Below are 25,270 nucleotides of genomic sequence, written 5' to 3' on the forward strand. Positions count from 1 at the left end.
TCACCCAATAAGCACACGCTTTATTAGGTGCTCCTGTCCTCTACATTATCGCACCGTTTGAGTTTATAATTGGACCGTTAATAACACACAATCACGAATCTTGAGAGAACTCCGGTATTACAGGCTGGACACGGATTGGTCCGAATTCTGATCGGACGGTTGAGATTTAAACTCATAATTTGAGTTACTTTAGGTTTATGAATTCCTTTATTAGTACATAAAGCTAATGATCTTTGTTTCTACTCTTTCGCTTCTCTCTCTCTCTCGTGTTTCATTAATTCATCTCTATCTGTTTTAACAAAAGCATCAATCAAATTCCCATATTGCCCTTACGAAATGGCAACAGCGAGAGCTCTACTTCGACGGGGCTCCGCCGCCAGCGCCGCCGCGCGGAGCATCATGTCCCCGGCGCCTGCCGCAAGGCTGGTCCAGACTCAAACGCACTCCTCTCAGGCTGACGCGAAACCCAAGCGGATCAAAACCTTCTCGATCTATAGGTGGAATCCCGATTCCCCTACCAAGCCTGAGCTCCAGAACTACGAGGTATTGTTTCTCTCTCATCTTCGCTCCTTCTTCTTTCGTTGAGCTGATTTAAGAGAAGATCGAAGAGATAGAGGAAATGATTTAGATTTCTAAAGCTGTTTTTGCTGATTTAGATGGCATAGACTTGATTCGAGAAGAGAATAATTTCTAGCTTGTTTGTTATAAACCACGATCCAGTTGTGATGTGTTGTCAATCTAGCTTTTAGAACTCCATTTTCCATCAGTGTCATTTAGGTTTTCTCGAGACAATGTAATCCTCCTCCTTAAATGGAGGTTCTTCAATAACGATCTATGTTTTGTTGATTTCCATCTATGTTTTCTTCAATAAATGGATGTTCTTCATATAAAAGTGTCAAACCCTTACCAATTGAGATCATCAATTGATTAATTATTTTCTAAGGAAAACAAAAATAATAACAAATTAAATGCTTTTTCTTTGGTAGATTGACCTTGCGGAATGTGGGCCTATGGTGTTGGATGCACTAATCAAGATAAAGAATGAGAAGGATCCATCACTGACTTTCCGCCGATCGTGTCGTGAGGGGATTTGCGGTTCATGTGCCATGACCATTGACGGTGATAATGGCCTTGCATGCCTCACCAAAATCCAGGTACTTTACAATTATACCTGGTCTCAGCTGATAATAACTTGTGTTCTCTTTTTTCATTTGAAATCAATCCAATGACAACCATAAAGTTTGAATCGAATACAAATAAATGCAACTCAATCCAAGGAATTTAGAACCACTAAATAAATCTCAAACACCAAATGGCCAATCGTACCAGTAGCACATTTTTTTCTGAAAGAAAAGACAAGGAATTCAAATTAGTTAGGGTTAAATAAATTTTTGATTGACTCTTTTAGTATAATTGCTATCTTAGTGTGTGATTTGTTAGTTTTTGATTTAAAATTTCAAAATAATGATGAAAAAAAATCAACTAATCCTTAATAAAAACTTACAAAACTTGTTTTATAAAAAATAAAAACCAATCTATTGCTTCTTATCATCAAGATCTCAAGAAAAAAGTCACTATATGATTTAAATATGAGTAAAAAACTAAAAATTTATCATACCTGTATAGGATATGCTCAACGTGTGTGAATATAACTGGTTCATGCCAAGGGTTAAATACTACCATCCTGGTTAGTGATAGCAGCTTGAAATGTTCGCAGTAATATGTTTTCCATTTCTTTAAACACAGGATGCGGGGTCTGCATCGACGATAACTCCACTGCCTCACATGTTTGTGGTAAAAGATCTGGTGGTAGACATGACAAACTTCTACAACCAGTACAAGAGCGTGGAGCCATGGTTGAAGCGCAAGGACCCACCTTCCGAAGCCGGGAAGGAGAATTTGCAGAGCAAGGAAGACCGTGCGAAACTGGACGGCATGTATGAGTGCATCCTCTGCGCTTGCTGTAGCACCTCTTGCCCTAGCTACTGGTGGAACCCCGAATCGTATCTTGGCCCCGCTGCGCTCCTCCATGCTAACAGGTTTACTGACCTTCCTCGTTTATATTTTCATCTATTTTTGTGCTTTTTCTTGAGTTGGGTTTTGGGGCTGTTTCCTGTCTGGAGTTTGCGGTTTAGGCCCTTTCATGGGTATGGACGTCAACAGGTACGATATTGGTTGAGTGGAAGCATTTTCATACCTGTACCCGTGAAGTTAACAAAAAAAAACTTTACCCTTACCCGTACCATATAAGCTAACGAAATGAAAACCTTAGTCGTACCTGTCTTATCAAACACGGTACGGGTTGGGTAAACGGATAAAAGGGTGCCATCGACACCCCAATTCATGGGTTTGTTCGGTTTGGAGTAGACAGTTGAGTTATATTGTGGTTCGGTTGTGTCATTTCAGGTTGTTGTTTCTCTAAACAATTATTTCTGAGTGTTTTACTTTCTGTCTTGGTTATCAGGTCTTCTGAAATTATGGTCGCTTTTAGATTTGTATTGGGTTTTGTTCATTTGGTTTCATTTTAGGCTTTGGTGGGAGTCGGAAGCATACATTGCTAGTATATCTAGTGTTTGGTGATTATGAGGATTTTTAAGTGTTCTAAGCTTAATTTAAAAGGGCTCGTGGGGACAGGAGAAATTGAGAGGAAGTGCAAATCACAACTGTTAAATATCTGTATTAGGTCAGGTTAGGGTTAGTCTGTTGCAATCCGATATGAACAAGTTATATTAAAATGGAAACCACAGGTACTAAAGTACTAAACACAATAATCAATAATCAATAATCAAAAAGAAAAAAATGAAAACCCAAAATGTTTAATAAATTGACCATTTAGTTCTTGAAAAAGGATTTTCAGGATAGCTTCCTTTTACCTTTTCAGTAATATTTTTAAATAATTTGATTAGACTAATCACCCAGACAAATTAAAAGAAGAAAAAAAAGCAATCTTAACTATACCTCCGGAGTCAACTTTTGGTGAATAATGGACTCTTATTCTTATTTAGGGTTCCTCTTCCTAAACAGTTCTGACAATGTCAGTTTTACAGTGACACCTTTCCAATTATTTCATATCACCAACAATTAAGAACAAGAAGTTATGGGATTGCTCTTTGCTCAAATAATTCTTATTTAGTATTCGCAAATAATTTATCAGAACTGTTTGCTCAATAACTCTTTTCACCTTTGTTCCACAGGTGGATTCAAGATAGCCGTGATCAGTACACAAAGGAGCGGCTGGAGTCGATAAATGACGAGTACAAGTTGTATCGATGCCACACCATAAAGAACTGTGTGCATGCATGCCCCAAGGGACTCAACCCAGCAAAACAGATCGACACGATCAAGAAGCTTCAGATTTCAGCTAATTAAGCACTCTTTTGCTCTCTTTTATGAGGCATCAATTTTTTTCTTTTTTCTTTTTTAAGGTACTTTTGTTTTATGGGAGGTGTATTTGGACTGTTGTATGTCATCTACTCACCTCTCTTCATTTTGTCTCTGCTGTGATAATTGATAAATAAATTGACAAAAACTTTTTCTTCTGTGGAGAAATTAAATGCTGTTGATATTTATTCCTAATGGATGTGATTCATAGCTTGCTTTTTATGCTATTACGTTTCGTTTGCTATCTGTTGATATATTCAGTGCTTTCTGAGCACTGTAATAGACAACCAAACACCCAGCAAAGAGAACTTTACTGTATTCAAGTTGATGATTAATGGCAACGCTCTTAATATGTTAATTTTCCATGTGGTAGATATGAATATGATGTAAATTTTCGGATTCAACAAAAAAAAAAAAAAAAAAAAACCGAACTTCAAATTCGGCTTAAAAAAAGGAAAAAAATGGAAACCGAAGTTTTACTTCGCTATGAGAAATAAGAAACCGAAAATAACAATTGGTATTTCCTTTTTTAACTTGTATGGGAATTTCATACTGAAATTGAAACTCGGTAAAGATATATTTTTTTTTAATTTACAATCAAGTTGGTTTTGGATTTCTTATTTTTTTGGTAATGGTTTAAAAAAAAAAATTCAAAAAATTTGACCTCTGCACAATATGTACATGTTGTTGCTGCCACGTGGACAATAGGAGCGAGAAGAGAATTTTTTGAAGTGGACAATTCAAAGGTGTTCTGAAGCAATAGCAGAGCGGGGGTAAAGATTTTAACAAAGGAGTTTTGGCTTCATACAGCGCATAAAAACGTATGCAGAGCTGCTTTGGTTCTATAGTCATTGTGCTGTATGAAGCGAAAACTTCTCTGTTAAAATCGAACGTTGATAGAAGTGGGCAATCAAAAGGTGTTTTGAAGCAATACCAGAGCGGGGGTAGAGATTGTAACAGATCATTTTTAGCTTCATACAGCGCAGATAACATATGCAGAACTGCTTTGGTTCTATTAAATATAATTGTAGAGAATCAAAGCGCAAACAATCTTTGACTTTTTTTGGTATATCTAATCTCTAGGTTATTTTTTCTCCGAATTGTCAAAGTAATTAAATAATGACTAATTGACAATGACTATCTTTGTCATAGTCCTTCCATCCGAGTTTATTTTTCTACACTTCATTTTTCCACCATTTTCAGAGAGAAAACAGAGAGGTATACAGGTAAAAGAAGAAGAAGTATTCTCTGTATTCACAACAGAGATAAAGCAGAGCTGCAGAGAGACCACATATAGGTACGGGCTTTTTATATGGACCTCATCTCATCTCTTATCTCTACACTTTTGTTCTTGTAATGAATTTTCTGAACCTTATTACTTTCAAGATAAAATTTCTCAAGAAATTTATTCCATGAACATATTAATTAGGACCATAGAAGAGAAACTCGGCCAAGTCATACCAAAATTGGAATAGACCGAGCCGATTTTGAATCGATTTACGTGGAGAGCGAGTTTAAGGGGTAAAACCGGGTTGAACAGTGTTGAATCGGCTGAATTTGCACTGATTTCAGACCGAGTTTTATGATTTAGACCGGTTTTTCTGATTTCAAACCGATTCTTCGATCTTCACTCTCCAAAACTCCAATTATTTTTCTGATTTTGGAAATTCCTTCCTGAGGAAAAAAAAAGATTATTAACAGAAAATGAACATGGCGAACAGATACTTTTGAACCATGGGACCCTTCAATCGGAAATGACGGGCTCTTTGGCATGGGATCCATTTGTCTAATTAAATGAGAACAGGAGAGCTTCCGAATAGAATTTCTATTCGCATCTTTCTCCCTCTCCATAACAAGTGGTCTTAGTATTAATTTTGACCTAATTATTTTTTTACAATTTTATTTCTATTATTTCAAACAAAACAAACATCCGGCAAAAAAATCCGAGTTTCTGATCCGATTCAACCGATTCTAACAGATTTATCCGATTCCGATTTCAAAATTAAGTGACCGATTCCAATTCTGATTCCGATTTATCCTTTTATGATTAGGACAACAAAGCATATCTAACATTTTTTTTTTGTTTGAGAGAGGTACTGGCTACATCCATTCGTAGAAACAAGTTTAAACAAATACATACTCATGCATCAACCAAAACGGTAATGACAGCTAATGAGGTCCTTTTGTAAAGTATCTCTCATTGGTCCACTCAAAAGCCATACATACCAGTACCAGTCTTACCGGGTTAAAGCCGGTACTAGTTACCACAATGTAGTCAGCTTTAACGACAAAAAAACACTGTGCCAGTGCAGCAACTAATTGGTTTGTTACAATTCAGACCCCCTTAAATATATATATATATATATATATATATATATTACTTGGTGCTAATCACAGTTACTTGGCAGCTTCAAATGGATTCTAAAGATGTTTGGCAAAAAAATGCCCTTGATACACCGAGTGCACCACGAGCTGTTTTTGAATGTGACAACCAAAACCAGAATGCCACACCTAATCCTTTGATAAGCGATGGTACAAATAGCCAAGAGGTCTGTGATCTCAATTCCAATGCAATAATCAACTATATAGGCCAAATTCTATTAGAAGAGAATATAGATGATGAGATAAGAATTTATGAAGAAGAGACAGCTCTTCGAGAAACTGAGAAATCCTTCTATGATCTCCTTGAAAGAGATGATGTGTCACCATACACTATATCTGAACCCCTCTTGATCAGTGGCAGTGCTGACCCTATATCTGCTTCATCAATGGAGAACCTTCCAGCCGCCACACGAGTCGAAAAGGGTGCTCAAGAAGCAATGAAGTTTCTTCCAGCCATTGAAAAGTTGTTTGTGGGTTTAGAGCCAAATAGAATTGAGTTTCATGAAAAACCCAAGAAAAACGATGTTAGTGAGAATGAGAACAAAGCAATATGTTACGAGATCTATACTAAAACTGGCTCAAGTAATGATAGAGAACCAGATCTATCAGAGGGGCGAGCTCTCAAGCAACGAGCAGTTTCTGCAGATGAGCAGGCAAGAAATGATTTGGATCAATTTCTCCTTTTCCGTGGTAGCAAATATGCGAAAGAGGTTATCTCAGTACGTGAAGGTATGAAACAAGATGTGAAAAATGAAGTACCGAAGGTGTTAGGAAAGAAGGAAACTGGAGATTGCTTGGTAAATCTTCATTCTCTCCTAATTAGTTGTTGCGAAGCAGTTTCTGCTGACGATTCCAACAGTGCCTCTGAACTCATCAAGCAAATAAGGAAACACTCGTATCCTATGGGAAATGGCGACCAACGTTTGGCATATTATTTGGTGGATGCACTCGAGGCACGCTTGGCTGGTACGGGAAGTGATATCTACCATAAACTACTGTCGAGGCAAGGAACTGTGACCGAATTTTTGAAAGCATACCGCGTTTATCATGCAATTTGCCCGTTTCTGAAAGCATTATATTACTTCTCTATCCAAACAATCCTTAACATCTCAAAAAATGCCACAAAGGTTCATGTAATTGACTTTGGAATCGACATGGGATTCTTGTGGCCATCTTTCTTTGAACGTCTCTCGAGGTTAGGAAGTACACCACCTAAAATCCGTATAACTGGCATAGAATTTCCTGAAAAGGGTTTCCGTCCAAACAAACTTGTTGAAGAGACAGGAAGGCGGTTGTCAGAATATGCTAAGAGATTTAATATCCATCTCAAGTATCAAGGTATAGCATCCAAATGGGAGAACATTAGAATAGAAGATCTTAAGATTGAAAAAGATGAGATTTTAGTAGTAAATTGCTCAGCTAGACTTAGAAAACTTGCTGATGAGACAATTGCTGATGCCATGATCTGCCCTCGTGATAAAGTTCTAAATTTGATAAGGGAGATCAAACCACGTGTCTTTATTCATGGAATTTATAATGGCCCGTACAGTACGCCATTCTACACAACCCGATTTAAGGGGGTTTTATCCAAGTTCTCATCATTTTTTGATATTTTTGAGTCAACTATGCCTCGAGAGAGTGAGGCGAGGCTCCATATTGAGAGAACAGTTTTCATTCCAAGAGCAATTAATGCAATAGCTTGTGAGGGTTCAGAGAGAGATGAGAGACCTGAGACGTATAGGCAGTGGCAGGTTAGGAGTCTTCGGGCCGGTTTTGAGCAATTGCCTGTGGATTCACTGATCAAGAAAAAGATAGAGCGAATGGTGAGAGATATTTACCACAAGGATTATCTTGTTGAAGAAACTAACAAATGGCTTCTATTGGGATGGAAAGGAACCATCTTATTAGGGTTGTCCACATGGAAACCGAATGAGAATGAGCGTTGATTGCAATAATAAATAGTAAAGGCATGCATGATAAAATGAGCTATATTTTGGGAATGGTTTTGATTTGTCATTTTAAGCTTTTTCTTTGTTTTTTTACTAATAATTTGTAAAATGAAGCTTGTATAAGTCTACATAAATTGTTACAAATTTTCTGTGTTGGTTATCCCTTCTAATTGATATCCATATTTTATTCAGTGACTTTGTCTGGTTACAGAGGCATTGCATCAAACTGCTTATGCGCACAAAATAAAATAAACAAATTTACGAATTAAATGAATGGTAAACAATGCAAGACTAGTCGGTTTCAACGGTATGGATTTATTGTTTGAAGCTAATTTAATAGGTTTTGGAGTAAAGTTCACCAAACACCTTGGTCATGAGCTTAAAAACACTCTAGTTCTACACTAAATGTAAATATTGGGAACCGGATGCGTCTCACGTGTATTGGACCAAAAGAAATTTGAGCTTGATGGTGTCTGTTTTCATCTGATCCGCTTTAAATTCCATACATGTTGTTTCAATATTTATGTGTGTCCGCTCTAATATTCATACGAATCTTAGCTGGCAGCTGCACTATCAACTATTAATTTTTTAACTTAGCCCTTTTAATTTATTTTATTGTTTCCCTATATGCCTCTGCAAAAGTAAAAAGGAAAAAGAATGGAATTTTTGTTTAAAGATAGATGTAAATGCCAAAACATCCCTACAGAATATTGCAAAACTATTTTTAATGAGAACACAATGATTTAAATTTGAAAGAGAAAAAAAAAAACACACACACACAATGCTGAATAATTATCTAAACGTTATGCCTAAGAGCCTTTCGGCCCTTTCCTCAAAAATAAATAAATAATTAGAGTAAAGATGTTGTCCCCTTTGAATCTGTCATCTATCTGTCCCCCTAACAACCTTCCTTTTTTGTTCCCCCACGTGATCAAAATCCACCCTCTTCAATATTCTCTTAAAAAAAAAAAAATTCAACACAACTCAAAACCCACTCTGTTCTTCTCCTCTACTACTCGCCACCAGCTACCCACGCCGATGGTTGTGATGGCGGTCGAGATCCGACGAGGGGAGCGTGGTGCACCGTCGAGATCCGGCGAGTAGAGAGTGGTGCACCTCGAGATCCAGCGAGGAGAGCATGGTGCACGGTCGAGATCCGGCGAGGAGAGAGTGGTGCACCGTCGAGATTCGGCGGGGAGAGCGTGGTGCACCATTTGAGGGGGTCCATGCTAGCCTAGCGAAGGTTGTCACAGTGGAACATATAAATATTTTATTAGTTAGATATGAATACTTTATTTGTTAGATATGCATACTTCATGTTAGATATGAAAACTTCTTGGAAGAGGTGGGGTGAGAGAGATGAATCTGACTTTTAAATGTTGAATTGTATAAATTATTTCGAACATGTATGAATACTTCGTAATCGTCAGTATGAATAATTCTTTAGTTAGATATGAATACTTCATTGTTTTAGATATGCATACTAGTCTGTTGAGAATATTTCTTGGTCCCAATCTGGGCAAGTGTGAATATTATTAGTGTTAGATGTGAATATTGTTAGTGTCATGTGTGAATACTTCATTAGTTAGATATGAATAGTTATATATATGAATATTTCATTTGTTAGATATTGAGTACTTCATTAGTTAGATATGAATACTTCTTGGAAGATGTGGGGTGAGAGAGATGAATTTGACAATGAATTTTGAATTGTATAAATTATTTCGAACATGTATGAATACTTCGTAATCGTCAGTATGAATACTTCTTGGAAGAGGTGGGGTAAGAGAGATAAATCTGACTTTGAATTTTGAATTGTATAAATTATTTCAAACATGTATGAATACTTCGTAATCGTCAATATGAATACTTCATTTGTTTAAATATGAATACTTCTTTATTTATATATGAATAATATATAGATTCGCTGTAGTGGTCCCCAATCTTGGCAAATGTCACTTTCAGACGATTGCGGTCCCCAATCCAGGCTGTCACAAGACATCAGCGGTCCCCCTGGTCGTTACTAGTCCCCTCCAGCTTGTGTTTACATATGACGAATGGTTCTGATAATAAGTATGAATACTATAAATTCGTAGGTATGAATACTATACATTTTGACTATTAATAAAATAGCATTAATCAAGTCTTTGGTGGTAGTTAGCACGTTTTAACTATTTTTTTTGTCTTTTAGTGGAGGGGACAGATAGGGGACTGAAGTAGGGGGGACTGTTAGTCGATCCCAAATAATTATTATGAATCTAAGAATCAAAGAGCTAGGATGAGAGGAAATAAATGCGTCCAAGGTGATTTGGGGAACGAGGCAATGGAGTAGAACTAGGGTGTTCTTAATTTCGCCAATTTCATTGGTGAACTCAAATCTAAAATCCATCAAATCGGTTCTAAATGACGAATCTGAATCTTTGAAATCCACCTGCTCGAGTGATGCGTCTACATGTAAAAAAAATTAATTTTGAAATTAATTTTACATAGAGTCAAGTGGTTAAAAAACGTTCAAAAAATGAATGCATTAAAATTAATTTATTAACCTTCTAATTTTGATCGCTTGACTTTATACTAAATTAATTTGAATATTTAAAATTTTCACATGTAGATGCATCTCGTAAGGTAGGCGGGTTTCAACGGTTTTGATTCATCATTTAAAGTCAATTTGACAGGTTTGAGACTTGAGTTCACCAAGGAGCTTGTTAAACTTAAGAACACTCTAGTTCTACTCTCTCTCTCTCTCTCTATATATATATATGAGTACGGCTAACGCGCTTCCTCTAGCATATGGGCCGAAATGCTTCCGGTGGAAATTTGAAATTTCAAAATCCAAAAAGTCGATCTGAACCGTTCATCTTCTTCTCCATATTAATATCTGCTTGGAGACCAAATTTTACATTTTTCTGAAATTTTTTACTATTTATTAAGCCACTTTGAAAATTGCTGATCCAACGGTGGCTTACCAAACAGTAAAAATCAGAAGCTACCGTTGGATCAGCGATTTTCAAAATAGCTTAATAAATAGTAAAAATTTTCAGAAAAATGTAAAATTTGGTCTCCAAGCAGATATTAATATGGAGAAGAAGATGAACGGTTCAGATCGACTTTTTGGATTTTGAAATTTCAAATTTCCACCGGAAGCATTTCGGCCCATATGCTAGAGGAAGCGCGTTAGCCGTACTCTATATATATATATGAGATGGGCTACGGTGAGTTGCGAAGTAAAGCGACTATTTTACTTCACGCTCATATTTTGTGGTTTTTAAGTTCAAAACGTTGATCCGAACCGTTCATCTTGTTCTCCATATTGAAATGTGCTTGGAGACCAAATTTTACATTTTTTGGAATTTTTTTACTATTTATTAAGCAATTTTGAAAGTCGCTGATCTGATGGTCCAGAAAATTTTACTGTTTTTTACTGTTCACAGCAAAACAGCAATTTTCTAAAATGCTTAATAAATAGTAAAAAAATTCCAAAAAATATAAAATTTGGTCTCCAAGCACATTTCAATATGGATTAAACATCTAACGGTTCGGATCGGTCGTTTGGACTTTCAAAATAAAAATACGGCGTGAAGTAGAAACGCGTTTTACTTCGCAACTCACCATAGCCCACCTCTATATATATATATATATATATATAGAGAGAGTTAGGCTGGGGTGCTATGGATAGCATAGTGGCCTCGGTGCTATGGATAGCATAGTGGCCTCTATGCTACGGCTCAATATTCGAGTTTTCAAAATTCAAACGGTCGATCCGAACCGTTCATCTTATTCTCCATATTAATATCTGCTTGGAGACCAAATTTTATAATTTTCTGAATTTTTTTACTATTTATTAAGCCACTTTGAAAATCGTTAATCCAACGGTTTTACTGTTTTGTGCAGCCACCGTTGGATCAACAATTTTGTAAAATACTTAATAAATAGTAAAAAAATTCAGAAAAATGTAAAATTTGGTCTCCAAGCAGATATTAATATGGAGAATAAGATGAACGGTTCAGATCGACTGTTTGGATTTTGAAAACTCGAATATTGAGCCGTAGCATAGAGGCCACTATGCTATCCATAGCACCCCAGCCTAACTCTATATATATATATATATATATATATATATATATATATAGAGGATGGCTAAGCTCAAATCGTTTGTTCCTGGACTCAGGAACAAACGATTCAGTTCTCTGATTTCCGAAGTTCAAATGACCGATTCAAACCGTTAGATGTTTAATCTATATTAAAATGTGCTTGGAGACAAAATTTTATATTTTTTGGAATTTTTTTACTATTTATTAAGATGGTTTGAAAGTCGCTGTTTTTTTATGGTGCAGAATTTTAATAAAAACACCCACTTTAATTCCCAAAGCATGCATAGTAGCATCACTCTATCTATCTATCTATCTATTGAACTATATATATATACACATAGAGAGAGAGTAAGACTACCATATATACATTGTAATGCATAGGCAGTTTTGTACATTGGACTACAAATCATTGAATTCAAAGTCCAAATAACCAATCCAAACCGTTCATCTTGTTCTCCATATTAATATGTGTTCGAGACCAAATTTTATATTTTTTTGAAAACTTTTTACTATTTTTTTAGATTTATTGAAAATCATTATTTTTTTATGGTCCAGTAGATACCGTTATGCAATAACTTGTATCCTAGAATGAGACATATGTTATGCTATAAAGCCTGTTATGGGACTTGTACAAAGCATGATGACGGAGTGTTATTTTTCTCTTTGTTTTCCATTTTTTATGTTGTACAATTCCCTTGAGGAATGTCGGATTATAGCTTTCTATTTTTCTGGTTTAGATGTTGTTTTTCGAAAACATAGCAGCAGTGCTGTTGTTTGTAGTTAGGTTCCAGTAGATACCGAAAACTGGTACCAGAGTGAGAGATGAGTCTCTGGCGCAGTTTAAAATGTTGTTTGTAGTTTATTTAGATAGTTATGGTCTCACTAGTATTATTACTGGTAAACAGTATAGCACGACTGCACGAGGTGATGTTGTAATTTGTACTCAGTTTTTTACTTGATATATCTTTGGCAGCTCCTGTCAATTCTTCTTCTTAAAAAATATATATATATATATCTCCATTCTATTATTAAGCACGTTGAGTGTCCGATCCGCCAACGGCTACGATTGAGAGATAAAACTTCGGATTTGATCTCAGCTCTCCAATTATATAATTTGTCTTCTTTTGATTAAATGCATCTCTTTTATGTATAAAAATCTAAATTTAGTTAAAAACATACCCATCACATGTGCTGCCACACGATACGTTATAATTTAAAATGAACAAATTCTGAAATTTTGCGATATATTTATTTGTTTCCTAATTCCTTTATTTCCATATTTCTCATCTTCAATTGAGAAGACTCAACCTTCCATTTTCTTATTTATTGTTTTCTTACTTCTTCGTTTCTATACGAATCACAATGAAAATCATATATTTTTTTTTAATTTCCTTATTTTTCTTTCTTTGTTTCTATACATATTGGTGTGGGCAATTTAGAATATATTTCCAATATATAATATATCAATGTGTGTATGTGTGTGTGCGTATGTGTATTATAAATTGGAACGTGTGTGTGAATATATATTTTTCTTATAATATGTATGTGTGTATATCTCTCCTCCTTATTAAGGAGCTTAATGTTTAGATCCTGCAAGGATTCTGATTTACTTGTTTGTTTCAGATTGAATCTGAGTCATTTAAATAAATAATCTGTCTTCATTTGATTAAATGTATCTGTTTTAGATGTAGAAATCTAAATTAAGTTAAAACTATACCCGCCACATAAAAGACCACTCATTGTTTCTCTATAAATGTACAAAGATATTTCACCTCTCCTTCCCGAGCCCCGTCTTTGTTGATTCGTGCTTGATCAGATTTATCCGATTTCAAATTTCGCCGAAAAATTGCACTGGACGGGTCCAGTAACATAAACCCCACCCAACCTGCCTCCGTCTCTTGCTCTCTCGCTTTTTCCTTCTCTCTGCGAAGGCGATTTCTAACCTAAATCAAAACCGGACGAAGCTCTCTCTCACGCGGCTCAGACCCCGAACCCATCTCTCACTCTTATGTGAACCCCAAACCCGTGATTTGGAACCTCTCGACGAAGCTCTCTGACGCCTCTACTCGCGATTTGGAATCAATTCTGGGTTGCCGTCTTGACTTTTTACTTCCTGTATTTATCACTTTTGGTAGAACTGTGTCACATAGCTATATGCCATCTATTGAACTCACTTGATCTGTCGGTTCCAAATTGGCATACTAATCCATTGAGATTGAACTCACTTGATCTGTCTGGGTACTGTCGCATGGTTAGTATTGAGATTTACAAGTGAACCATTTCAAGAGGGCTGACAGCAACAAATCCTGAGGGCATATTTTGATGTATATATATATTTTGTTCACATATCACTTTATACAAAACTACAATGGTTCTGATGATCTCGATTACTGGTTGACATATTTTTATGTATCTAAAATTGGTGAACCGTCTATGAATGGGAAGACAGACACAAATCCTGAGGGCTGACAGCAACATTTCGCAATTGGGCCCCAGTAGTGGCAGCCCGCTTCCACAATAACGGCCTTTTTTGTAACATAAACTTGTCATAAACAAATTTTTCTCTTCCTCTTTTTCCCATATGGATTTTGATTTTGTATCATCCAAAAACAATAATAACTGGTACCGGTACATGTCTAATTGTGTATTGGTTGTGGCTCATATGTGTATTTCTTTTTTTTTTTTGGTAATTGGTAAAGGATGAGGTATTAAAGTATCAAATGAATCTAAAATTTTGGTTTGGTTCATATATTCGACATAATTCATCTAAATTTTTTTATACTGAGGTAACATATATTTTATTTAAATTTATTTTCTATACATCTAAATGTTTCTTCATTATCTTTTCTGATATTGTTGCCAACATTTAATATGTCTATTTATAGTCAAATTCTATCAAATCCTTCATTATCTTATTAAAACTAATTTATACACCAACTGAACGATTCAGATCTGTATCCATGCAAATCTTCTAAAATGTGTTTGTACAAACTGCAAACTGTAAGCATCAAGGTACAATTTACTCATTGTCTCCTTGTGACATCTAAATTTTTTAGTGTTCCTTTTTACTGGTATGCTATGTAATTATAATATTATCATGGTTTTGATGTTTTTGGAGGAATAGGTGTTCACAATTATGGGGGACTGCTATGTAATTACAATTGTCATGGGTTTGTTTTATCTCTGTACCGACACTGGTAATTTTCATGTCTGGGTACTGGAGCTGCTCTTGTCAGGAAACCGGAACTGGTATTATAAGGGAATGTGGAAGGGGGACTGTTTATTAACATGGTTGGATCTCTAAGGTAATGGAAAATGGAACTGTTATTGTCATGAATTAGTGTTCCGTGAAATAAAAGCAAGAGACTAAAACACTGTTTATGCCCTTTTTATGTTAATTATGATTAAAAGTGTACTATGTGTAATAAATTTCATAAATTAGTCATGACAATTGAATATATTTGGTAAACATAGTACACTTTTAATCATAATTAACATGAGGTAATACACCCAAAAGCACGAGACTATATCATATAGTAATTCATTACTTACTATTTAGGTGCTGTCTTTTCCCTTCTACAACACTTTATTTTTTTTTCCCTTGACACTTTTTACCCATGACCTTTTACACTACATGTATGTGTACTTTTGCCAGAAGGAATTACACTAAACTTCAAAAGGTAATTCTATTACTTACTATAAATTTCTGAAGTTCTCGTACCAGTGGTGTTGAATTTCTGAAATTTGCTGTGCCCTTGGATGGTCTTACAGCAGAGCAGATCAATGCTAAGCTGGAGGAGATGGCTAATGCCGGTTGAGAATTTAATATTTTTTCTCTCTTCTTTTTCTCCCTGCCAATTTAAATAAATTGAAACTGCAACTTTTGTTTTTGCAGAGGTTTTAATTTATTGAACTTCCATAAATAGAGTGCAGTTCAAAACTTGGAATTGCTGGGTTTTTGTTTGTTTGATAATTTGCTCCTTAATTTGTTTTGAAACTAAGATGATACAAAGCTTATTTAGTAAGAGTATCATATTGAAAAATGAAGTATACCTTTGATTTAGCTTTACTTATTTGTATCTTTCTTTCTTTCTTTTTTTTGCTAAACCAGGTGGCTTAGTAAAATACCAGTTTGGTACAGTTCGATGGGATAAAAATATTGACAAAGTTGGTTTGACTTCCGGCAACACACCAGTCATATACTTTTTAGTTTTGACTCTACTATTTGTGTGCTGCATGAAACCATTCTAGCCTTGTCAATATCTTTGCCCGTTCAATGCAGATATGTACTTCAGATTGGAGGTATGAGTTCTAGCAAGACAAAATATAACATTCTTTTCTTTAAGCATAGTGTCTCAGTCAAATAATTCAGCCCAAATTTTATTAAGCACTAGAATACATTGCGTACCAGCATAATGTGACTAAATAATGTTCTAAAAAGACTTATCCTTCTTTTATTATAATGTTTCAGGAACACCTGCGATCCTAAGTTGTTATACAGTGGAAACATGAATGTGTATATTATATATTTGTCTTAATATTAAATTTGATGTTTCAAAGTAAAGAAAAAAACTTTAAAAACTTATTGTTAAACTGTTATCCTGTCGCTCCATTTATGATTATATTTCTTGGATTTTGTATGAGAATGGTTAAACTATTATAGATTGAAAATGCTTGACCTTATATTAAAATTGTTTCTTATTGTCTTATAATATGTCCCCGTTGCAACGCACGGGCACGATACTAGTATATCCTATACATACAAACGATAACACTTTTTATTTATGTTTTTTTTATATCATATTATATGTTGATATTGAATTGTTGTATGATATTTGATATTAGATTCGAATCGAGCTATTATTTGATATCATTGGTACTTAAAAATAAAGAATCATCACATCATCAAATTGTTATCAGAGACCACGATTAAAGTTAATTAAAAATACATAATCATATAAATTTTCTATTAACATGTGTTTTAATTTTTAGATAATTATTATTTTCATTGATATATTTGTTTCTTATAATATGTCCCCGTTGCAACGCACGGGTATGATACTAGTATATATTTATATATTTATTAGACAGAGAGTGCATTTTAATATATTAATCTTTAGCAGCTCCTGCCATACCCTTTCTTCAAATTTATACATTTTTTTTGGCAACTGATCAAATACTTCTATTTTGGTAGGAAAAATGGAAACCCCACAAGCACAAGAGTCACAAGATATTGTAATGGTAACTCTGCAAGAACCCACTAATCAAGAGGAAGCAACACTGTAAGAAAAACAACGTCAGATTATGCGACATCGAGCTAATTGCATCAAAGAATATGTTTTGTGTAATCTTTTTTTAGTGTTTAAACTATGTTATTTAGTATTGTTTGTATTTTTAGTGTTAAACTTTGTGTACTGTTTTGTGTTAAACTTTGTGTATTGTTTGTATTTGTATGGATTTTAGTGGTAATTTCTATTTTGTGTACACTGCTGTTCTAAATTGCTTGTGTAAATTATTGTTTGTATTAAATTGTTTGTGGAAATTACTGTATGTATTAAAATTTGGTGTTGATTGTGTAAATTGCTTTGGATGAGACTAGGCAAGCTAGGTAAGGCAGCCCATTCGCATAGGCAGGCAGGCAGGCAGGCACAGGAATGATGAGAAAGCCCATGAGCGGGCTAGGCCTAAATTTTTAAGCCCGTCAGATTGGGCCAGGCAGGTGGACCATTAGTTTTTAACGGGCAAGCCAGGCCTGAATTTGGCAAATGCCTGTGGGCTCATTGCCATCCCTATTCTATAGTCCGTATGCTGTAGAAGCGAAAGCTACTCTGTTAAAATCGAATGGTTAAGATTATAAGTGGGCAATATAGAGTATGGCTACTATAACATCAGTGTCATTTCAATCTATATAACACCAACTCCAAAACCTATCAAATCGACTTCAAACGATGAATCCAAACCGATCAACTTCATTAGTTGTGCGTTTACATGTAAAATTTACAACTTTTTGAATTTATTTGGTATCAAGTCAAGCGGTCAAATGGGTGAGTTTTTAAGTTAATTTTAATACATTCATTTTTCAATTTTAAAACCGCTTGATTTGATACTAAAATAACTTGAAAATAAAAAAAGTTTGCATATAAATGTATCACTCATAAAGTAAATTGGTTTGAATTAGTTATTTGAAGTCTATTCAATTAATTTTGAAGTTAGTGTCATGTGACACCAATGTTATACTAGCTGGACTCATCAAAAGGTGTTTTGAAGCAATAGCAGAGCAGGGGTAAAGATTGTAACAGATCATTTTTACTTCATACAGCGCACAGAACATATGCAGAGGCAGCAGAGGTGCTTTGGTTCTAGAGTCCGTGTGCTGCTGGAAGAGAAAAACTACTCTGTTAATATCTTTACCTCAGAGGATATGATAGGTTCTAGAGTTCTAGAGTCCGTGTTCTGCAGAGGCAGCAGAGGTACCTGATTGGCCCAGATCTCGATCGGACCGCCTTGATCCAAACAAAAATATTCTGTTACCTCAGAGGATATGGATTCGCTCTGCTATTGCTTCAGAACTCCCTCAGTTTCATCAAGAAAAAGAAAAACAAACTTTCTGAGTCTCTCGAAAACATGGCAGAGCTCCTCCAGTTAAGGCGGCGCATGCTTTCTTTCTCTTACCACCACTCAATCGCCATCAGGCACTGCTTCTCTACTTCTTCTTCTTCTTCTCCCCAGGAAGAGAATCCGTGCGCCAATGAACGGTCTAGATGGCTCCAGTTGCCTCCCTTTGCACCTCAAGTAGACACGGCAGCACTTGCGAGGAAGATTTCATGGGAACGCATTGTTCCAGGGAAGAGCGACGAGGTGGCGACTACGACAACTGCTATCAAATGGATTCGGCGATGCTGTCCCGATTTGCCTTTATCCCTGGTTCAGAAACTATTCCGATTGAGACAGGTAATGCAATTACTGTAACAGTATATTGTTGTCTGATCAAATCAGTACTGTTTTGATGCATGAACAGTAAGAACTGAGAAGACATTTTATTATGAGTGAGGCTACAGTACAATGCATAGCGCATATTGGTCTGTACTATGAGTCAATATGATCTAAAATATACTTGTAGATTAAATTTTACATTTTTTTAGAATTCTTTTTATGCTTTTTAAGATAGGTAGAAAAGCACTTGATCTAAAGATTCTAGGCCATTCAAAAGTAGCTTTTTTTACCTATCTAAAAAACTAGTAAAAATTAAAAAAAAATGTGAATTTAGTTTGCATGTACATCTTCATATGAAATCACGTTGAATGGTCAAATCGAATATTTGAACTTTAAAAATAAAAATATTGATTCGTAGTATGAACCAATCTGCGCTATGCATGATATTATAGCCTCACTCTTTTATCATTGATAATTTGATATTACAATGTGATTTTTGTTGACAGGTTAAGAAAAACCTGATACACACAAACGTAACCAGCGAACAACAAGCACGGTTGAAAAGGGTAATTAATTACTCTAAAATCATACATGTACATTGATGGGTTGTTGCATTTTTTATGCTAGAAATTAAGCTGTTGATGTAATGAAGCTCAATGAGCTTTTTGTGGTACCATACTGGTAATGTTAAGTTTATGATAAGTTTAGTTGATACCATACTGGTATGGTTTTGTGGTACCATACTGGTACAATTTTGCTGGTGATTGTGACAGCTTTTATAGTAATTTTAAATATTTAGGAGATAGGTTTAAGATAGTTAGAGTCAGTGGTGTTGGGTTTAGTTCAAAGATTTTGTTTTTAAATTTTCAGTAATTAAAAGGGCTGTTAAGCCTTTCTTAAACAAAACAAACAAACAACTTGACTTGTGCAGTTTTTGTACTAGTTTTGTGCTCCTTATAGTAATTTTTTTATTAATTTTGGGAAGGTTTCGGCAAAGGATGTCCTTTCACATGGGGAGATACTATGCTTACCAGCAAATGTTCGACAATCGGTTCCTACAGTGAAGAAGCCTCCTCGTGTATGTAAAGACACAGATGAAATGGATTTTGTTCGTAGCCTGGAATTATATAAGGTATTCTCGCAAATTTGCTTGGTAGATGCATTAAATTGAATCGAACATTTGGCAAAATGGTATAATATGGATTTGATCCTAAAGAAAGCTATTGAGTTACTTTTAAAATTATAATTAGAAATAGGTGGTTCAAGAAAAAGTGGAGAATAGAAGAAGTAATAAAGATAATATACTTGACATCTCTATTGTTTTCAGTAGATATTATATCAGGGTACATAATGTATTGCAATTCATGCAAATATTCGTTGATGCAGAGTAAAACAATTAATTAGCTTCAGAGCATCATTTCATAGCTGGAGTTGAAATCATTATATATTAGATGCCGAACTGTACATCTGTCAGGGAATTAGTACAACTGTAAGAAATAATCCCAGAAGAGTTAATTAGTAATAATATAAACACTCGACTTACATGATAAGTTGGTGTTTTGCCTCAAAAAATTAAGTGATTTGGTCGCCCTTTTATTCCGAGGCTAGGCAATAATGTGTAGACTTACTAGTTATATGTTATGATTTTTACAAGGAAAAGTCTTTGATGCTCCCAGCTCATACACGATGTCTATATCAATTATGTATTGTATGACTTAGCTTAATCCACTCATATCAGTTTACTCTAGATTTAAAATGAATTGTCAAGTAATCATTGCCACTTTATGTAAAAAAAGCCGATATCAGAAGTAAAATTTTGTTATAGATGTAACATGAAGAGGGACTTACGAGGCTTCTTTGTTACTTGGAAAATCCTGTGTCGCTATACTGTAATTGTCAAATAAGTATATTGGTGCTCCATTGGATCTAACGGGGAGAAAAAAATGATGTGGGAGAATTGCTCCAATCAGTTAAAAAGTTCATTTGATCCAAAGCCAATACAAAATAACATTTTTTTTTTTTTTATGCAGTATATGTTTAGACTGGTACTACAGTATAGTTTTATGCTTAAGTCCCTGATATTTCAATTCTGTTGTGTATTAAATTCTTTATTCTTTCTGAAACATTTTCAGGATGATGCAATTATTGCTGTGAACAAACCAACCGGTATGGTTGTACAAGTAGGTACTTTAGATTTTTTTTTTTTTAAAGAGTGAGGCTATGGTACTATGCATAGCGCAGATTGGTCTGTACTATGGATCAATACTTTGTTTTTAAATTCCAAATATTCGATCTGAACCGTTCAACCTGGTCTCCATATGAAAATGTACTTGCATATCTTTTACATTTTTCCAATTCGTTTGCTATTTTTTTAGATGTTAGAAAATCACTTAATCTAAAAATTCTAAACCACTAAAAGTAGTGATTTTCTACCTATCATAAAAATATTCTAAAAAATAAAATTGTGGTCTGCAAGTACATTTTCATATGTAGATCATGTTCAACGTTCGGATCAACTATTTGTACTTTGAAAATAAAGATATGGATCCATAGTACGAACCAATCCGCACTATGCATAGTATTATAGCCTCACTCTTAACAAATTATCAATTTTCAAATTCACTTCTTATAATTAGATATGGATTTAAATTTGAAAAGGGAGGTGTTGGCATAGAATGCAGCATGGACACTCTAGCGAACAAGTATTTGAAGTACGATTACCCTGATGGACCTAGATTGGTGAGTTTTATATTGCAAAATAAACAAAATGAAATTCAAAAGTGAAGTCAATGCTTGTGTTAGTAATTAGAAAGTGTACTGTCCTAATAGTAGTACTTATTATAGGTACATAGGCTGGACAGAGATAGTAGTGGCGTGCTTGTGTTAGGTAGAGATCAAGCTAGTGCTACTCTTCTTCATTCGATTTTTCGTGAAAAGACTTCAAGTGCTTTATCAGATGCAAGTATCAATTTTTTTCTTTTCTGGAATAGACGCCCCACTCTGTTTAGTTTTTGCAAAAAACAATGATGTCTTTGCTAAAAGAACACATCTAAGGGAATATTACACTTTTTCTTTCTCAAAAATTCATGATTTTCTTTTTCTTTTCTTTTTAAAAAAAAAATTGTGTTTTTTGTATTGGTAAAATAGCACAGGATAGAAATGATTAGGAGTCCGTATCATCCGAGATATCTCAAATTTTCAGTTTATCTAAAACTGGGCCAAGTTTTTTTTCCAGGGGGGCAGTATTATTGCGCTTTGAGATTCGTGCACAAAGGAATTGACAGTCCAGATTTTCCACAAATAAACTTAAAGTTTGAGATATCTCAGGAGAGGAATTCAATGTAGAAGAGGAAATCATTTTTATTGGTCCCCAATAGAAGGTCAAATTATTTTGCTTAGTAGTTGAGTAACACCTAGTTCGTGCACATGTTATTTGTGAGAGTTTTTATTTTTCTGGCAAATGCAAAAGGTTGTGGGTTTTGTGAAAACAGAAAAGAGTATTAGGTGTTTCTACAAAAGTATAAAATTTTAAATTTTGATATAAGTTTTCACTAAGCTTCGCATTTTGTTTGCTGACATGTTTCTATTGTATAAAATATTAAGGATGCTCCGAGAGTATTGCAAAGGAAGTACATAGCACTGGTTATTGGTATACCTAAACAAACTAAGGGTTTAATATCAGTTCCACTAACAAAGGTAACTCTTGCTAAGATGACCTTATTATACTAATTTCCCTTATTTGATTTATGTGCCTTTGGTAAATATCAAATTTTTCTATTGTAGGTTGTATTAGATGATGGCAAGTCTGAAAGAATAACTATTTCTGATAATCCATCAGCGCAACATGCTCTGACAGAGTATAGTGTCATTGAATCTTTCTCCAATGGTTGGTCATTTTCTCCAAGGAATAACTATCTCGTTTCCAAAGTCCAAACATTCGATCTGAATTGTTTTTTTTTTTTGAGGTGAAAGCATTCGATCTGAACTGCTCATTTTGATCTCCATATGAAAATGTACATGGATACCAAATTTTATAATTTTTATAATTTTTTTTAGACAAGTAGAAAATCACTTGATCTAAAACTTCTGAACCATCCAAAAGTAGCGATTTTCTACCTACCTAAAAAATAGTGTAAGTTTCTAAAATAAATATAACTTTTCGTCTCTTAGTACATTTTCATTTTCATATCGAGATCAGGTGGAATGTTTAGATCAATTTTTAAATTTTAAAAATGAATATACAGATCCATAGCACGGACCAATATGGTCTTTGCAAAGTATCATAGCCTCACCCTTTTAATGTTATCTTTAGCTAGTATCAGCAGTTATATATTTATGTCTGTAGTATATATATATATTATATTTATTTGATTTTTCAGGGTTGACGTGGTTAGAGCTTAGCCCCCTTACTGGAAGAAAGCATCAGGTAATAAGTCTTTAAAAATTGCGGATACAGCACACAAATCATATGATCAATTATTAATCATTTTTTTTACTCTTTTGAATTAAAAAAGCTGAGAGTGCACTGCGCAGAGGTGTTACAAACACCGATAGTCGGGGATGCCAAATACGGGTGGAGGGCCCACAAGAGATGGAAACCTGTCCCTTTGCCAAGTAATTTTGATGACTCTATAACAAATCATAAACTAAAGCTTCCTTTTGGGTTGAATTCTGAAGGTGGTACCATCTCAGAGAAACAACCGTTTTTGCATCTGCATTGTAAGCAAATGATTTTGCCTGATATTTCATCTGCTTTGAAAATGGTTGGTGCTTCTGATTTCGATGAAATATCGAGTTTAAAAAAGCTTAGTATGGTTGCACCTTTGCCATCTCACATGCAAATGAGCTGGGAAATTTTGAAGAACTTAGTCGTAGAATAATAATTATATTTTTGGAATTTAGCAATTTTGTAGTTTAGTTTTTTGTACTAAATGTTTATATTTAAAATTTATTGATTTTGCCGAGGGTCTAAACTATAATTTTATCGACAAATAAGAGTAGATCTTGCGTTAGAAATTTTCATTTTTTTTTAATGTTTGTATTGACTGTTAAGCAAATGTGCACTCTGTAGCAATTTCATGGACGGTTTGTTTCCATTTTTATTGACAATGATGGATTGCAATGTGTAAATACCATATTTTTAACCGTCAATATTAAAGAATAAAGCTACCGTGCACTATGCTTACCTAGAAAGTTCGGTGAGCATAATTTCAAAATTTATCGGATTGGTTTTAAATAAAAAATTCAAACCGTTGAAATTGGTGTACTTCATGAGTGATGTGTGTGCATGCAAAATTTTTAAATTTTCAAATTCATTTAGTACAAAGTCAAGCGGATGAAGATTTATGAGTTATTTAATGCATTTATTTTTTATCATTTTTTTACTATATGTCTTTATACTTGATGAATTTGAAAATTTAAAAATTTTACATATAAACACATCACTCATGAAGTACACTAATTTCAATGGTTTGAATTCTTTGTTTGAAATATACAAAGATCAGAAGTCGAAACACCAAATTGCTCAGCCTAAATTGTCTATTACTGAATGAAAATGGGAAAACTTCGGGTGTACCCATATAAATTTTTAAAATAGTTAAATTCTCATTTTATTTCCAGTAAGGTGGTACTTTCCATGTTTTAGATGTTTTAGAAACTGACTTGTTATATTAGTCTTCTATCTTTTTATTAATAGAAAATAATAAATACTAATTTTTAAAAATGGAAACATATTAGTGAAATTTTGAATGATAGGAAAAATGCCACAATTTATGACGTTCACGTGGGATGCCATATTTTAAAACGCCAACTAGGAGAAAAAGAATCCACCTGAATTTTAGAGTTTTGAATATTATTATTTAACTGTTTTTTTTTTTAGATATTATAGATTATACTCGACATATATGTGAGTTTTTATAATTTTTAAAGGATAAACATAGAACTAGTGATTTTGAAAAAGAAAATACGTAATATTAATGTTTTTGAAGGGGTTTCATGAAATTCCCCCATATTTAAAAACCATACCGTAATTTAATCTGTCTGAATCAGTTCCAGTTCAGCACGGATCCGTATCCTCTCAGGTACCCGACTCAACAAAATTGAAACGGACGGCTCAGATTTACGCTCAGCCGGTTGGGATTCGGGATTAAAGAGGGGCAGTATTATTTGTACTTTGAGATGCGTGCCAATTCATTTTCTGACCGTCCAATTTAATTCTACTCAGTCAGGTAACCTGAGGGGATACGAATTCGCTCAGCACCACCAACAAAGTCTTCATTGGCTAAACTCCCTTCCTTACTAGCCATTTCTTTCTCTCTTAATTAAGTCCTAATCCAAAGACAAGTCGCCTAGGGGTTTCAATGGGGACAGTACGGATCGGGTGGAGGCAATTTCATACTCATATCTATTAAAATGGACTTTACCCATATCCTACTCATACCCATTAAAAATTGACTTTATCCTACCCTACTCTTACCCATTAATATTATCGGGTAACGAAACGGTAGCAGGTGAATAACGGATAATACTATTATA

At 34.5% G+C, this 25,270-nt stretch overlaps 3 protein-coding genes across 6 annotated transcripts; all 3 read left to right on the forward strand.

The window, feature by feature from the left end:
• Positions 1-238: 238 nt before the first annotated feature.
• On the forward strand, positions 239-3,576 carry LOC144561551 (succinate dehydrogenase [ubiquinone] iron-sulfur subunit 1, mitochondrial-like). The gene is made up of 4 exons (XM_078310528.1): positions 239-543; positions 987-1,154; positions 1,747-2,039; positions 3,195-3,576. The coding sequence occupies exons 1-4, from the start codon at positions 337-339 to the stop codon at positions 3,367-3,369; spliced, it is 843 nt and encodes a 280-aa protein (XP_078166654.1). The 5' UTR covers positions 239-336; the 3' UTR covers positions 3,370-3,576.
• A 985-nt stretch (positions 3,577-4,561) lies between these two features.
• On the forward strand, positions 4,562-7,859 carry LOC144561560 (scarecrow-like protein 14). 4 transcript variants are annotated; one of them, XM_078310540.1, is made up of 2 exons: positions 4,562-4,678; positions 4,811-7,859. In XM_078310540.1, the coding sequence occupies exon 2, from the start codon at positions 5,796-5,798 to the stop codon at positions 7,707-7,709; it is 1,914 nt and encodes a 637-aa protein (XP_078166666.1). In that variant the 5' UTR covers positions 4,562-4,678; positions 4,811-5,795; the 3' UTR covers positions 7,710-7,859. The 4 variants fall into 4 exon arrangements, with proteins under 4 accessions (XP_078166666.1, XP_078166693.1, XP_078166683.1 ...); XM_078310567.1 differs by having other exon boundaries at positions 4,563-4,678; positions 5,790-7,859; XM_078310557.1 differs by having other exon boundaries at positions 4,576-4,678; positions 5,103-7,859.
• Positions 7,860-18,394: 10,535 nt separating this feature from the next.
• On the forward strand, positions 18,395-23,728 carry LOC144561577 (RNA pseudouridine synthase 4, mitochondrial-like). The gene is made up of 10 exons (XM_078310579.1): positions 18,395-18,754; positions 19,243-19,302; positions 19,722-19,868; positions 20,869-20,916; positions 21,395-21,475; positions 21,581-21,694; positions 22,340-22,432; positions 22,520-22,622; positions 23,116-23,162; positions 23,251-23,728. The coding sequence occupies exons 1-10, from the start codon at positions 18,428-18,430 to the stop codon at positions 23,614-23,616; spliced, it is 1,386 nt and encodes a 461-aa protein (XP_078166705.1). The 5' UTR covers positions 18,395-18,427; the 3' UTR covers positions 23,617-23,728.
• Positions 23,729-25,270: the final 1,542 nt, after the last annotated feature.

Source organism: Carex rostrata, chromosome 1, assembly GCF_964058835.1.
Source record: "Carex rostrata chromosome 1, lpCarRost1.2, whole genome shotgun sequence".
Lineage (NCBI taxonomy): Eukaryota > Viridiplantae > Streptophyta > Magnoliopsida > Poales > Cyperaceae > Carex > Carex rostrata.

What these genes read in the sequence shown, in the direction of transcription:
- LOC144561551 (XM_078310528.1), top strand. Translation starts at nt 337, where the DNA reads ATGGCAACAGCGAGAGCTCTACTTCGACGGGGCTCCGCCGCCAGCGCC. An exon ending in CTGAGCTCCAGAACTACGAG is followed by an intron (nt 544 to 986) that starts GTATTGTTTCTC and finishes TTTCTTTGGTAG; the next exon opens with ATTGACCTTGCGGAATGTGG. An exon ending in GCGCTCCTCCATGCTAACAG is followed by an intron (nt 2,040 to 3,194) that starts GTTTACTGACCT and finishes TTTGTTCCACAG; the next exon opens with GTGGATTCAAGATAGCCGTG.
- LOC144561577 (XM_078310579.1), top strand. Translation starts at nt 18,428, where the DNA reads ATGGCAGAGCTCCTCCAGTTAAGGCGGCGCATGCTTTCTTTCTCTTAC. An exon ending in AACTATTCCGATTGAGACAG is followed by an intron (nt 18,755 to 19,242) that starts GTAATGCAATTA and finishes TTTTGTTGACAG; the next exon opens with GTTAAGAAAAACCTGATACA. An exon ending in GTAGCCTGGAATTATATAAG is followed by an intron (nt 19,869 to 20,868) that starts GTATTCTCGCAA and finishes AAACATTTTCAG; the next exon opens with GATGATGCAATTATTGCTGT.
- LOC144561560 (XM_078310540.1), top strand. Translation starts at nt 5,796, where the DNA reads ATGGATTCTAAAGATGTTTGGCAAAAAAATGCCCTTGATACACCGAGT.